This window comes from Athene cunicularia (assembly GCF_003259725.1).
Source record: "Athene cunicularia isolate RWA chromosome 4 unlocalized genomic scaffold, athCun1 chr4_part1, whole genome shotgun sequence".
Classification (NCBI taxonomy): Eukaryota; Metazoa; Chordata; class Aves; order Strigiformes; family Strigidae; genus Athene; species Athene cunicularia.
In genome coordinates this window covers 41,279,312-41,295,897 of record NW_020799098.1, presented here as the reverse complement: position 1 = coordinate 41,295,897, position 16,586 = coordinate 41,279,312, and the positions used below count along the sequence as shown (strand labels likewise).

Genomic DNA, 16,586 nt, shown 5'->3' with positions numbered 1-16,586 from the left:
TGGCTTCAGCTGGAAGACTTTTCCTCTCAGAATTTGATGGTTTAGTGTCTGGAAGGAAATGTTATGGGAAGGAGAAAAGTAAATACATTCCACGAATCATCAGAAGCCTAAAACCATAAAAAATGTATAATAGCATTGATGTGAAGTAATAAATCACTCAGCCTGGTCCAGTGGAATTGAGTTTGTGCTAGGCAGTGTACAGAAAAAAGATATCTTCATAGTACTTCATAGAAGACACATGAGAAATATTACTCCTAAGTGCACTCATTTTCACCTAGACAATTTGCAACCCTTGCCCATTCTAACAGAAACCAAGGTTTACAGTATTTCATGCACTGTTGGGTTCTGCTCTTCTCCCAGTTTTGGTGTTGCAGTTTATGGGAACCAGGATCTAAGAGGTGGGGTGTTTTTTTTTGTATTAATTGTATTCATGTCTTCCAGGATGCAAGACAGAAGCTGTGGCCAGGCATTGCCTCTTTCTTTAGTGCTGAAGGAGGCTTACTGTGCAGAAAGAAGCACTGATAAGGGATATCTTGAAAATATGTCAGAAGCTTCATCCTACAATGACTTTTTCTATGATCCCCCATCAGACATACAGAATGGGGAATTTTCAAATGAACTTTCTGCCTTCCTTACCCAGGAGGAGATATGCAAGAGCCTTGACATAGCTCAGGAAGCCATTGCCAGTTCCATGAAGGAGGATCAGAATGCAGCACCAGACTTTACTCATTATTTCAACACCTCTCTTTCTAGCACTTCAGAACATCCTTCTTTCAGTGATACCAAACTGCACGAGCAAGATGCTTTACAGAGGCCTCAAGCAAGCAGTCTGACTTCATCTGCTGCAAGTCACCTTCCCCCAGGGAATCAGAAAGAGCAATCCACCACACCTCAAACAGCAGGTAGTTTTGTTACAGTTTCCCGGAGGCAAGCAAGCACTTCACCTTTGCTAACTGCTAGTCCCAGCTTCATTAGAAGCCTGAAACATTTGGAGAAAGATGGTCCAGGTGTGCCTAGGGCAAACCCAAAGTCCGAATTGGCATCCCAGGGAGAAGTTCCTTTCAGGAACAAGCTGTGTGACAAGGCTGCCACATTCATAGAGGAACTGTCATCTATATTTAGACAGGCAGCAAAGACAAGAGGCCGAAGCCCTGATGGGGACTCGTCTTCTCCAGACAGTGGATATCTGTCTCCTAAAAAGAAACAACCATCTGTAACTGCCTTGGTGGACCAGGAGTTTGACAAGACACATCAAGAGACTGAGCCTGACACAAAATTACCTGGAGCTCATCTAAACGGAGAACACTTTGCTGAAAGGGAGAGCATCACTCAGAGCAAAACGGTCCTTTGCCACCCCTTTATCAACATGGAAGAGAATAAACCTTCACCACCTCAGTTCACTCAGAAGCTCCGGAGCCAGGAAGTTGCTGAAGGAAACAAAGTATTGCTGGAGTGCCGAGTTGCTGGCAACCCAGTCCCTGATGTCAGGTAAGTGCATGCCTTTTAACTGAGTCACCAGATATCATAATCTTCTGATTGTGGAAGGTACCTAAGGACAGGTATCACAGTGGACCTGCTTAGAGGTAGTCACATAAGAACAGTGTATAATGCAGTTGTAGTAAGCACATGGAAGAACAGATTCTGATCTTTTTCGTTCTCTAGAGTGTTTAATTGTTTTCTGCTTGGGAAATGATGTTCTACGTGATTCAAGAACCACATGGCAAAATTAGAAACAGAATTGGCTCTGACAACATTCTACATGACTGTTACCTCATTAAGTCTATGTGCAGGAATTCATAATTTGCCTCTGAAGAGCATGTATCAGGCAGTTGATACAGTTTTTACCATCAATTAATTAGAATGTCTCCAAGCCCCATACCAATGGGATTTGGGGTCTATACTATGAGATAATCTAAAATTTTCTAAATCTAGCCAAATATCCTCTTGTATAAAGCCGTTCCAAAAGACATTAAGGTGGTTTCAATTTCAAAACTTCTTTTGATACTTTATAGTGAAATTTATGTGCATTTGCTTTTATTAGATGACAAAATATAAAAGTAACTGTTGTGTAAGTTTGTTTTAGGTGTTTTGTTTCATTCTTATTATGAATAACTTATAAAGCTTTCCACTGTCTTTCTTTCCTTGTAAACCTAATAGAAATTAAGGTCAACCAGCAGTATACAGACAGTATTTGCCACTTCACAGGTCTGAGCCTTAATGATAGTATGATTGCTTAACACACACAAAGGTTTATATAGTTCCTCACAACCTATTTTGGTTTGAAGTCAGCAGAGCATACTTGATATTCTCAAAGGAAAGTTTTGTTCAAAAAGCCTTATTTGGACCCGGCAGAATTTGTAGTTCCCCATTCAGAACTTCCTGTAAGGTTCTTTAGTTACATCTGAAGACTACCTAATTCTTTTTAAGTTCTCAGCATTTCCTTAAAGAAACATAGCAATCATTTTCCTGTAACACTTGTTGTGCTTTAAATTGCTTCACTTCTTTTGCTGTGAAGTCAATAACATTAAAAAAGCACAGCTCTGAAAAGTCATGTTAGGGCTATATGTGCTTATATATGTTTTCATTTCAAGGTGAAAAGTTACTTTTTAGAAAATATCTCCAGAAGGTCTTGTTTGTGATTGCTGAAGACAACAGCATTGCTTTTATCCTTATCTGAGTCTTTCTCTTCTGAAAATACAGCCCAGACAAGCTGAATATTGAGACACTAAAACTTTTACTGGGTCAAAAGATCATTTATAGAGACATCAAGTGTGTTCAGTTGTTCTTGCATACAAGTGGGAAAAGTTGTACCTCAACACATTGAGTACATTGATTATGTACTGAAACTCAGATTGTCCTGCAAACTGAAGCCAACTGATTTAAGCCAAGACAAGGTGTAGATCTAAGTATGCTAAACAAAGGAATTACGTGATGAGCCTGGCCAACAGGTTAGGAAGCTTACCCAAAAATGTAATTGTAATGCCCATCAAGCAATATCATAGCCATGTCATATCATTAATAATTGTTTGTTTGGTTTGGGTTTCTTTAATATCTGCTCAGAAAAAAAGGACAAGAATCACAGTTATGGGTGCAAAAACCTTCCAGTTGTTCATTCTCCTTCAGACTTCGTGAAGCAAGAAAGAGGAATTGTAAAAGAAGTTGCACAATTATGACAGCCAGGGAATGCTCCTTGTGTTGCTTCTCTTAGATTCGTCCTTCCCTCTCAGTAACATATTTCAGTCTGCCAGTGGTACTGATGTGGACACTAGGGCAACACAGGCTGTTAACTCTATTAATTCTTTTGTTGTTGTTGGGTTTGGTAATATTGTTTGAAAAGTGGATTCGTCACTTGGTGTGCAAGAGGTCAATAATCACACACTCAGGAGAGATATTGCTTATTTATTTTAGGGGTGTGCAAGCCTAGGGTCTCAGTGGTTTCCCACAAATCAAACACACCCATGGGACCTTTTGCACTACATTTATACACAAAACTTCCAGAGTTAGTAATTTTCCACATCCATCCTCTCTATGATGATTGGTTAGTAATTTACATACAATTATAATACTACTGACACAATACTTCTGCCAGTACTATGCATAGGCAGGTGAAGGGTCTTCACACAGGTAAGGGTCTTCTTGACCTATAGGCATGAGTTTTAGTGTTATAATGAGGGTAGTTCAGTAAGGATATTTGAGTTTGCTTGCCAAGTTAGAAATGTACCCTCTTCAAGGTCTGATTGCTCTAGGATGTCCTTGCTCAAAGGCGGCTTCTACTTGTTCTTCTGATTAGGGATCTATCAATACTTTTGACTTGTCAAATAGAGCAGTAGCAACAGACAGAGGGGCCACCCTTAATGAAGAAAAATAATTACTAATAATTAATACTAAAGACCTTTTCACCTAATTTTATCCATCTGTAGGTTAGATATTTAACCTGATCAAGTCACCCTAGAGTCCCTCTGCAGTCACTGGAGAGGAGCACTTCTGCCAAGTCACCTGTTTGGTACACTGACAAGAACTTAGGGCAAATACTTCAGACTAAACACTTCATGTGAATCCCACCCACTCCTCCATCTCTATGCCAATGGATGGCACAGGGAGAAAGAGTTGCTCTGCCAACTCATATCCACAGGTAATTGAACTAGGAGAAAAAAACCTGATCTGTGTTTCAGGTGAGAATTCATCATGATACATAATGCCTAAAAGGAACTTAGTTTTCCTAGTATTTGAATTTTGAAAACATCAGTGCTTCCATAACTTGAACAGCAAAATTTCTTACAAAGTTTTTTTTTCTAAGAAAGCAAAAGACACAAAGGTTTTTTTTCTAGGGTACTACTTTTCAAGTCATTAATAAGACTGTTAAGGTACTGAGAGTCAGTCTATAGACAATACTGTTCTACTGGAATGAAACACTGTTTCTGTTAGCTTGAATGTTTTTACCACCATCAGTCTATTATGCTTTAACACATATTTTAGTCCTATTGAGTGACAAAATGCATTTTGTGAGGTGAAAATGATCTTAGAATAGGCAGCACATACGCATAAATGAACTCTAAAAACAAAATTACTATATATTCACTGCATAGACCCTAGGGCCAACAGCATTTACTTGTGGAACACAGCAAAAAAAGCCTTGCTGGTGCCATCAGACTCGCATATTCTGTATTTTCTGCCATTGGTACAAGTACAGTGCTGTTGTTCAGAACCGATTAGAAGTTGTTGATTTCTTTTATGAAATACAGCATAGACAGTTTGAGTGAATTCGACTGTGGCAATGAGGGTGAAGCATTTTAATAGCAAAAAAGCACTGTTGTAATGCTTCAGTATCTTGTTGATCTTATTTTATCTGGCAGATCAGTCTTCAGTGAGATGACTACAGAACAATACATAAGTATCAACTGAAGCAGGAAGTTGTGTACAAGCTATGGAGGTTTTTTGCTTAGGTCTTTTACACCATTGTTGTATTAATGTCAGGGGCTGCTAATATAAAGATGTTTACAAAGAAGTCTAAAAATGAGTCATGAGAAACACTGCTGACATAATATTCAATTAATTTAAAATTATTATTTTAAAGTATACTTTTAAGTTTTCTCATCAGTATCAATTAATTTGTAACTTTTGCTTTATTTCCCTCTTTTGAAACCCATAATTGTGCTATGTTAATAGTCTGCAGATACAACTGTTGCTAAACTGCAGCAAGTTTGTTTCATGCCAACTTCTTAGTCTCTTTCAAAGCTCCCTGACACTTTCATGGCCTACCCTTGAATTTAATAATTATTAATAATTCTCCATCTGGCAACAGCACACAAATTTGTGAATATAATTAAAGAAAACATATTACTTGCTAACAAAAAAATTAATTTTCCAACGTTCCCACTAAAAATATATTTCCCCTTTTTGTCTCCATCTCATTGTGGAACTTCAAGAGAGGAAAAATACGGCAGCTGTACCTCAAAGCCTATTTATTCATTTTGGAAGTCAGTACAATTCTGCACCGTGACCTTCCTGTAATGACGCTGCCTTGGCTGAGGAGGTCACTCGCAGACAGCACTGGCAGGGTTCTCGCAGGCTGGGTTGCTTCTGAGGGCCGAGCCGCGCAAGGGGGAAGTACGGAGCCCTTGAGCTCTTGGGCGCTGATGCGCAGCCCACAGAACAAAAGTTCAGACTCATTCAGAGACTAGGCGAACCGTGTAAGGACACGGCAAATACGTGCGTGCTGTTTGGGTGAGACTCCTATCTCTGCATCTTGGGGAAAGGAGGGGGTTCTTTGTTTAGAAGCTATGAAAGCATGCAGAAAAAATTGTCATGGATTGTAGACTGTCATGACATTACTAGGAACTTCTAAACACTTACATATTATCACTTGTGCACATCACTTCCCTTCTTTCTGGAGCTGAAAGGGAGTTCTACAGTATACCCTGAATATCCAGTAAATAGCTAGTATGCTTTAGTGGAAGAAGATGAGCCTATTTAAAACCACGGATGTATTGCAGAACAATTGAAGAATCCTTGCAGTTTGTGCCACTTTCAGGAACATTTCTGTAAATTTTATATGGTCAAGACAAAAAAAAAAGCGCAAAACATCAATGATACTAGTTGACCATTCTCTTGTGTTTTGGTAATAAAAAGAATCTAGTTTTCTAAATTGTACTTAGACAACTGTTTCATTAGACTGAATTTCTGATTTTTAGTAACTTTGAAAAAATCTTGGAAGCATAATAACATGAATTGGAAAGATTTAAATACTACTGTTTTCTGAAGAAACTGGCCAGAGGGAAAAACGTGTAAAATATATTAAATGTTTTGTGAAAACTGCTGAATAGGTAGAAGGTAGTAGAAATAGGTATTAATGTTACTGCCAAAAGAGGGGCTACAGAACAAGCTGAACAGTTACCTGGCCTGTGAGGCATGAGAGCCAGCCACTTAGCACATGTAAAACTTGCTGAACAGGAGATACAAACAGGGGCATGAACCAGGATTACCACAGTCTGGACATTCCAAAAATCTGCAGAAACCAGGCTTCAGCTGTTCTGATTTTTCCCTGAAAAGCCAATTTCAATAACATAGACACTGCAAATAATATTTTTGGAACTCTATGTGGTAAGTGTGATAAAAGTAGAGAGCAATTGGGATTTTTTTTTTTTTTTTTGTCTCAGCTAGGAAGAAAATAACCAGAAGCCATAGTTCCTAAAGTCATGATGAAATAACAATAGTTTAATGGTGACAAGAAAAGCACTGACTAAATTATTATTTCTCCCAGCACCCAAGAAGTTGTCCAGCCTAGTAATGAGCACAGCTGATATTTAGGCAGCAACAAACACTAGTAGCCATGAGTTCATCCAAGTGTTCTACAGCAAGAGGCCTTCAAAAGAAACTACTATTTATGACCTTTTATCATGTTACTGTTTTTCTATGCATCATAGTTTATTCTGGATCCCAAAAATCTTTATAACTGACTTTCTTCCCTTTTCATAGCTTTTTTGGTGCTAAAGTTTCCAAAGTCCTCAATTTATCCAAAATCAAGCTAGAATCCTGCCTTAACCTGCTACCCTTCTTATAAGGCTAAGGATAACAAGGTTGCAGAATCTTATTATAAGCAAAGAAGCCATCAAATGTAGTGGAAGGACAAGGTGTATGATTGAAGGTGTCTTAAATTTTAAGTTCCTTGGATATTCATAGTTGCATCATAAAGAAAGCAAAAACTGTAAGTATTATGGTTTGTGTGACAAAACTTGAGCAAAGTAGCTTTGTTCTATGAGAGTAAAATAAGTAAACTTTGATGGAAGAACTTATAACTAATAGCATTTACAACTGATAGAAGAACTTATAACCAATCTTAGGGTTGAATCCCAAAGGAAAACAATCAGTTAAATTTAAAGAATTACTATATTTCCTCAAAATTCAATGCCCAGCTTACTAGTTCTATTAGCAAAAAATCAGGTATCTAACAACAAAGATTTTGTCACTGGTCAGAACAATTTTAACATTGTTGAAAAACCCAAATTCCAGCCTAAGACCTAGCAGAGTGTTAAGTATTTTGATAAGTTCTAGGATCTTGTCTTCTAAAAAAGTTCTAAAGCATGTAAAATATAAGTTGAAACAGAAATTTTCATATTACTCTCAAAATCATTGTATCAGCTAGTAGCTCTCCTTCAAAGTGCATCAGAACTGCAGTACTTAAAATACCCAAGTTAGTATTGAGCTACCTAAAGAAAATCCCTGCTGGGAGTGATTTAGAACCCATTAGTAGTTGCCTCATTACTTGAATATTTAAATACTTCTGAGGTCTTCCCTGAGCTGTAAACCATGATTAAAGTATTTACAGATATTTGCCCATATTCTATAGCACAATGGGTATTGCAATCTTTTGTGCAAAGTATATTCTCTTCAACAGGAAATTGACAAAAAAATAAAGGACTTTCCACATACTACATTGCAAGAACAAGGTTTCTGTTTTAAGGAATTTATTTGCTCTCCTTGTAATCCTTTTCTTCTCAGAGTCGTTTACCTAAATTTCATTGTAAGAAGTACCTAAAATCCCCACCTAGAAACATTACTTCATGTAATCCAGAGCTGTTCTTAGAAAATATAGAAGCAAATACAAAGTACACTTAAATTTCTAATAAACCGCAAACTACCTTCATTTCTACAACTTCACAAAACGTAACAAGTTTTACAGCCTTTAAAAGGTTTGAAGTCTAAAAACATGCAATAAACTATGTCTCCACCATAATCTTCATATCAAGCACAGCTGCAAAGGACATAGCATGTCAGATTAAGTAATGCGTAACACAAATCTGAACAGCTGGGTGGAAACCCAGGTGTACAAGACAATAGTGACTGAGCTACCTAGACAGCAATTGGTAGATTTTTTAATTGTTGGGAATGTAAAGGATGTCACAGATACAGTTTCTGCTTATTTACTAGGCTTGACTTCAGGTAGGAAGACTGTGGTTTAGAGGTAGCATTTAGTTTTGTTTCTTAAAGTCTCTCATTGTATAAATTTTGTAGTTGTAATGGAACACTAGTGCCTTGGTGATAGACACAAGTGTTCTACCTTTAATGCTACTTATTTTTTATCAAGTATGAGTAGCCATTATGTGTGTTAATAGAACGTATTTGACAATCCTAGGTACCTTCAGTTCAAAACAAATTTGTTTCTTGCGTGTGTTCCTCACCCTTTTTGTATAAACTCTTTGACAGTCATTTTCAGAAGTGTTACTTTTCCATTTGTAAAATCTTAACTATTCAGATTAGAGTTGAGAACCAGGGGGTTCAGGTCCTGCTTTTCAAATATTTTCATAAGCTTAAATACATACTTATGCTATTCAAGATGGAAACTTTAGTAAAACTATTTTATTATGAACTTGTTTAAAGTATTTGTTAATTCCATTCTTATTTGCTAGTCCAAGACTGAGGAAAGGCCCAAGAACTAAACTTGCTTCTGAACAATCAGATGCTTAATGTGTTTTGCCAATAGACTTTACTAGACTATAAGCATTTTGGTAGGTACAGTGACTGCAAAAATACTTTATAAAGGATTGAAAGGATTAATATGTATTCTTTGAGGCAGGAGAGGGCTTTTGTGACTTGAAATTCATTAACAGCCATATCTATTATTCTTATACGTAAAATCAAATATTTTATTGAGGTTTAATGTGATTCTGACATTATTTTCTATATGTGTGCTTTAAAATGAAGATCACTATGCTTTGAGAAGATAAAAATAGGAAAAAATTCCGTTGCAGGAACTGAAGTACTGCTTTGTTCCAGTGATAGTATTGACTAGACAAATGGTTTCTTTATGAAGTTTTTTCAATTTTTATTATTGAGAATTGCTATTTAAACTTGTCAAAATTCATTATTAATACTGTAACTACAGCAAAGTACCTCTCCTCTTTTTTTTTTTTCTTTTAACACACCCATCTCCTCACATGTTTCTTTAGATACTCTAGCAATTTTACAGCTTTGTCAGGGACCTTCTTGCTTTTGGATCTCTTACAGCTTTTATTCAGGTATTGATAGTTTTAGGATGAAATGACATTTTTCATTTTAACTCAAATTCATATACAAACTATTTTGACAAACTCTTAGCACAGCAGTTCTATCATGTCTCATTTTTTCCTTTGTTCTGTTGGTTTACTGGATTTTGTGTTTATTGTAGGTATTTGTGGTAGTTTTACTTTAATTACCAAACGCAGTATTTTACAGTTCTAAAATACTTCCTTAGCTTATACAATAGTTTCTATTCCATTAATTCACAGTGTTGTTATAATTTTTTGTTAATGTTTAGAACAGTGTGACAAGACATAGCGGTTCTTTTTTATTATGCAACCTTTTGTAAACAAGAAGTGTTTCCAGAATATTTTGTATTTATTTCCTAAGGGAGATAGTTTATGGAGGTGGTTGTTAAAGTGCTCCCAAATATAAATATTTTTCTTATTTTTTCCCCATAGGCTGACTGGTTATGAAACTATTTTGCCCAATAAACGTACTTTTATATAGGAATCTACAATAGGCTTCTACTAATCACTTCAGAGTAGCATTTTACTAATTTGTGTCTTACTAGTCTTCTTCAAAGAGAGAGTACTTGTTAAGAATGGAGGAAGACTCTTGTACCTAAGGAGTTCCTTGGGTCAAAAATGTTATCTTTGTATATCTGGATGGTTTTCTGTGTATGGAGCATTGAAGATCATCTGAAAGTATAGATGGTATGTGTAATGTTTCTGAGTGTGAATAGAAAAATGTTGTTAGCCATTTTAATCTGGAAGTATTTCAGAAATTTCAGAAATCTGTATTGTCATTTAGTATTTTGTACATTGTAGTGTATTGTAATTTTGTACATTGTAGTGCATTGTCATTTAGTATTTTATTTTCATTCAGATTGATATCATATCTGTTAATATGAAGATGATGTGTCAATGTTATATTTTTCTGTCACAAGACTACTTTTTCTTACTCCTGCTTATGTCAGTAATCTTTTCTTTACTTTTGCCTTTTTTTCCCTTCATTTACAAGTCAAAAAATAGCTATTTACAGTCTTGACCTTATTATTCTTTTAACCCTTCTTTCCTTCTCATTTATTTCCTTTTATACTCTTGGTTTACTGGACCATGCTATGCCATTCTTATTTCTTTAATTTTGTTTGTTTGATTTCACTAATTTGAGATAAGGCCTGTCCGTCTCCAGGCACCCCTGGAGTTTCAGTTTCCTTTGGAGCAGATCTGGAATGTAATATTGAAAGTCACCTCATTGACTTGTGAAACTGCTTCTTAGTTCTGTTTGTCTTAGAACAGTGCTTTAGATTAGTGGGCTTTATTGGGGAAGCAAGGGTTTATACTCTAGCATGAATGGTTAAGGTATTGCTGTGGCTGCCTGTAGTAATTTGTGGCCTGCATGTTTTAGGTAGAGAATATGCATATTTCAAATATTTTCTTTCCCATTCTCCATTTATTTTGTGGCAATGAAAGTTCACACTGTCAGGAATGGCTTTAAACTGCAACAGGGGAAGTTTAGATTGGACATAGTGGTCAGACAGTGGAATAGGCTTCCCAGGGAGGTGATGGAGTCACCATCCCTGGATGTGTTTAAGGCTCGTTTAGATGAGATTTTGGGGGATATGGCATAGGGGAGAACTTTGTAGAGTAGGGCTGATGGTTGGACTTGATGATCCCACGGGTCTTTTCCAACCTGAATGATTCTGTGATTTTCTGCATCTGGAGGAAAACATACAGTGGAGTTAAGGACTATTTAGATCATACTCATCTGCTTCAAAAAATAGTATGGCATATCTGAGAAGTGCTAGTAGTTTATGAGTTTTCTCAACTTGTAAAATACCCTTTACCTTAGAAGCACAGAGATGTTGGACAGAGGATTCTTTATTATGTGTCATCATGCTACTTAAGAACAGCATTTAGGAGACTCTTGCGGTATATGATTACCAAATGTTCTATTTGGATGGTTGGGGTTTTTTTGTCTTGCTTTATTGTCTAAAATCATGGAGTACAGTATTTAAAATTATTATCTGGAGGGCCAGGCTCTTTCCTAGGTGAAATGATCTTTACAAAGTCCAGACTGTGATAACAGGATAATTTATTAAAGTCTTATAAAATAAACTGATTGATAATTTGACCATAATTTAGGCTGAGAAGTCCATTGATGTTACAGAATTAATATTCAAAGATCTAAAATCAAGAATGTGTGGCTGTGGTTGGAGGAGGGGGCGTGGCTGAGTGGCACATGGGCTGTTTGCTTGTTTGGTTTTCGTAAAAGCCTAAGGAAAGAGCTATAGATCCTAGACACTGGGGTCATTCTTACATTTCATGTATTTCTTGTCTCTGTAGAACAGTTTTGACTACATGATATATGCATTTCCTCGTCTTTGTTATACAGGCTCTGTGTGTCACCAGGCTCTCCTTCTTCAGAGCCATAAGTTTAGGTTTTTTCATGAATGCTGAAACAACTTTTGTAGTTTTTGTTTTAGAAAATTGTATACTTTCTTTTTGGTTTCCCATCCTGAAAATAGGAAGAATAAAGCCTGTTAGATGCCTGAAGATGGGAGTTACAAGAGGCAATTTTTAAAACAATGGGATAGTTGTTGAAACCAGGACTGTTCCTTCAGTTTAAGAAGAGAATTCCAGCTCAGTAACTTTATTTTTCTCTGTCTGTTTATGAATACCAATGCATCTGTCTTGGTGTATTTCTAATTACATTATTGAAAGTTTAAAAGTATCTCAGTTCACTTCTTTATTCTTTTGTTTTGCTTTTTATGCTTCTCAGTCAAAGAATGCAGATCTAAAGTGCCTTGCTAATGCTCCATAAATAAATAATGTACTACCTAGTATTTATAAAAAGACTCAGAGATGAGAAGAAAATGCTATCAAAGTACATTTTAAACTGATTCTATGCTTGACAACTAATATGAAAAGCTTAAAAGTAATAAAAATTACTCTTCTAAAATAAGAAAACTGGTACTACTATATAATGAAAAAATACATATATAAAGAATGTTTGTCTTTTATTTACATAGGAACTGAACGAGACTTGGATGAACTCTCAACATAACATGGCACCACATGTCTTCAGAATGCTGTTTCACTACACTGGCTTTGTCCATGTTAAACATTTTTAGTTTAAAAACTAACGTTAATTGAAGTAGTTTTAAAATACAGATTTCCAACAAAAGTGGTGCTGAAACAGGGCCAGAAACAGTATTCCAAGAGGCTGCTTTTACTTCATGTTTCAGCATTTATTTGTATAAATCTTATATACTGTCTCTGGGCCTTTCCAGTATTGTGCAAAGCATTAACAGCCAAGAAGTCTGACAGTGAGGAAATATATTAGCAATCTGCTTGTCATGGACCGATCAAAAGCACCAATCTGTGAAAATTAAAACTGAATCTAGAGGCTAAGTAGAACACAGGTGGGAATGAACACGTTTTAGGAGTGAACTGTTTTATTTGTACTGAAATGTGAAGAGAAACCAAATCGTGAGTGAGGTTTTTCATAGAAGTGTTTGGAGTCAGTAATTCTGGCCTCATTACTTATCAGTGTTCAACAGGTATGCAGTGCTAATTCCAAATCCTATTCAAAATATTATGTTTAATATTCTTTGACATGTTTGCTTATTTGCCTAAAGGCCATACCACATCTTGGATTGTTTAAGTTTCTTAAGGGTAATTACAGCAGTTAAATAACATTACTTAAACAGGACATACCTTTTAAAGATACAATATTTTGCTTTATAAATATAAATTAAGTAAATACAATTATCACTTTGAAACTTGATCCTTTAAATTTTTTTTCCTAATGAAAAACTTTGTGATGTCTGAAATATGCTCTGTAAAGGGGTTCTTGACAATGTGAAAGCTAACTTTAGAGATCTGGATGATGAAATTGAACAAATAGGACCTTCATGCAAACATTCATAGCTCATGACTGAAAATGTCAAACTTCATGAAATTAGTGTTGACAGCACTGAAGGAGGTAGAGAAGGCTGTGGACTAGAAGCTTATTAATAGACCAAACATAGAAGAAATATTGCTAAACAGCAGTGAAAATTAAGCTTATTTTTATTAGCTCTAGAACTCATCTGGAAAGTGTGTTCCTTCTAACAAGTGTCACAGTTTGATAGGGCTCTGTTAAGTGGACTATTTGGATCATTTAGGTCCATGTTAAGTGGACATGGATCATTTAATAGGGCTTATGCTTTAAACCCACACAAAGGTAAAGGAACGACTAAAAGGAGTTCCCTTCCCACCTACTCCCTGTCATATATGAAAATAAGAGAGTAAGTCCTTCCCATAATATCTGTGTTTGCTTCCCTGAGCACAGAGATGTAAAGTGTGCAGAAAAGTTAAGGAATTAGCAGTGCTTTGTTTTTATATGTTGTACAATTATGCCTACATTTTGAGGTGAGTGGTGCCAGAACAGCAGTAAATAGACCTGTAATTTCGCTGAAAATTTCTCTGTGAAACCCACCACTGATCAACAGTGAGGCTGGTAGAAAGAAATAAACTGAAATCCTAGGTAGCTTTTTAGGGTATGTGGGAGAGATATTCAAGGGGTATATTGATGAAAGAAGCTTGTTGTTCCTGCTTTAGGCAAACTATACAAAACCTCAGAAGATGCACTATATGCAGAACGACTATTTTCTTTATATCCAAGACATTGTAATGATTTTTCACCATGTTACTTACTCACAAAACATTTTATGTTGTCACGAGTTCTTACATTCCATGTGCTTTACGAAAGAAGTAGAGATTAAAGGATTATTTTTTCTTACACTTTTGGACATTGAATAATAATCTACAGTTATGTAGTGAGGAGATAGCATTTCTATTAAGACAGTAAAATTTATAGAATTTGAAATTCTAGCTTTTCACAGAATAAACTATCACTGAGGTGTAGTCCCCTTAGACAGTTAAGTTGGTTTTAGATTTTGCTCTCTAGAAAACTTTTACATGAATTACTGTATGAAATTGACTTAATTGCTACTTTGTGCCCCTGCCAGTTGCCTCATCTGAGATGATTCAAAAAGAACTGATCAGTAGGATAGTGAAAAATTGCAAACAACTGAAATAGTACGAGACTTAGTTAAGTATTAAAAGATCAATATTCATATGACATGTTTCTGTAAATCACAAAATTAGCAGACTTCTTAAATATACACCTAGGTAATCCAGGTAGAGAAGAGATGCTATTTTATGAAATAATCAGGAGGAATAATTCAACTAGATAATTTCACCTGTATATAGAAAGATACCTTCAAGTTGCAGAAGGGGCAAATGCTGCATAGAAGTATCTTACCTGAGCTACTGAAGTACTGCATGACCAGCTGCTTATTATAGACTAGACACCAATAACCTTATTTTCCTTAAGTAATATGCTACACCTAGTGTGATACTACTCAGTATAGATGAGTAGACAACTCAAGATTAGGTGTAGTGTGAACTCAAATAGGTCAGACTTCCTGTGGGAAAGGGTAATAAGTTAAAATGCTTGGGGGTTGGAGGTAATTAGCAGGTAGAATCACTCCTAAAACACTGAGGCTTTTTCAGCTACCTGCAGGTCAAAGCAAGTAGAGGACTAAAATTTTTGTGCAACAAGTCTGTTATGAAGACATGTTTCTTTTAGTCTAACGCTAACATGCTGCTTCAAATCGAAGTGATTCATTGTTCCATCTTAATAATGTGTACTTGCAGTGCATGCACACATTAATGTTATAAAAATAATTAATACTTTGCACTTATGCAGTGCCTTTCATGTGAGCATTTCAGTGCTTTATAAACAGCTTATGTAATGTGTGAACAGCTTTTGTTTATCTCCTCTTAGTTGATAAAGTTGTGCTTTTCAGGTGGCCAATGGAAAAAGATTAAACAAATAAAATCCATCTCTGATTTATGGTGTGATGGAGAGGTACTGATAGCTAACTATGAATTCTTTTAATATCATAGAAAGTGGGGCCACTAAGATAACATATAGCCCAACAGTAAATCGTTTATGGAAAGACCACTTAAACATTTGCCCTGTGAGTAGCTGAGGCATGTATTTAACTCAACTAACATGAAATGAGGGCCTCCTACTCCTATGAAATAGTCTTGACAATAACAAGCTTCACAGAAGACTAACATTTGGCCACAATCTAGCATCCTTAGCATTTTTGTCCTGGTTCAGCTAGGATAGGGTTAAGTTTTCCCCAGCAGAGAGGGGGAAGGGATCTCCAGCCAGGTTATTCATACCATGCTGACATCAGGTCCGGGCGAAGGAGCGTGGGAGCCTTTTTCCTTTGTGGCTTTGGTAATGGGGAGCAGCGTGAGCGAGCTGTCTGTAACCATTGCAGTATTCCTATGTATATCTTTTGTCTTGTTCACTGTTATTGCTGTTTATTGTTGTCATCATTGCTACTGTTGTTGTTCAGATTGTTTATCACACTGTTGTATTAAATTTCTTCTTATTTTAACTTGGGGTTTGTGCCTCACTTCCAGCCTGACCGGCTGAGGGTGGGGGAGGGGCAACAGCAATGTGGTCTCTGGTCCCAGCAGGGCTTAAACCACCACTATTTTGCTCTTCCCCCTATCTTTTTTTTCCCCTGTGCCATATTAGTAAAATGGATAAAGTATTAATACACTGATAATTATGGGCCAGTTATAGCATCAGATGCTGTCAGAACCTATTATCATAGAATCATCATAGAAGGGACCTTAAAGACCATCTAGTTCCACCCTCCCTGCCATGAGCAGGGACACCTTCCACTAGATCTGGTTGCTCAAAGCCCCGTCCAACCTGGCCTTGAACACTTCCAAGGAGGGGAAACTCTTGTGGGCAGCCTGTTCCAGTGTCTCACCACCCTCACAGTGAATATCATATCATTGGTATATGCTTTCCAGATAGCTGATTCTGAAGGGAAAAGTGGGTCTCTTTGGTCAAGTGTGTCCCTGTGTGCTATGACAGCATTCCTTTTAAGAGGCAGGAGAAAAAACCCACCCTAAAAGTGTTCCAAGCACACTTCTTCATGCAGGAAAACAAGCTGTATTCAAATAAAGTTTTCCAAGGGTGCTGAGTGTAATACTCTTTTTCCTCCTGGG

The 16,586-nt window shown here is 36.5% G+C and overlaps 1 protein-coding gene across 1 annotated transcript in view; it reads left to right on the top strand.

Annotated features, from left to right (window-relative positions):
- Nucleotides 1-447: 447 nt before the first annotated feature.
- The window catches only part of PALLD (palladin, cytoskeletal associated protein), a 199,652-nt gene continuing 183,513 nt past the window's right edge, over nt 448-16,586 (top strand). Inside the window, exon 1 of the mRNA XM_026846885.1 lies at nt 448-1,488. Coding sequence (XP_026702686.1) covers nt 542-1,488 — 947 coding nt within the window. The 5' untranslated portion in view covers nt 448-541. The remainder of the gene's footprint in view (nt 1,489-16,586) is intronic.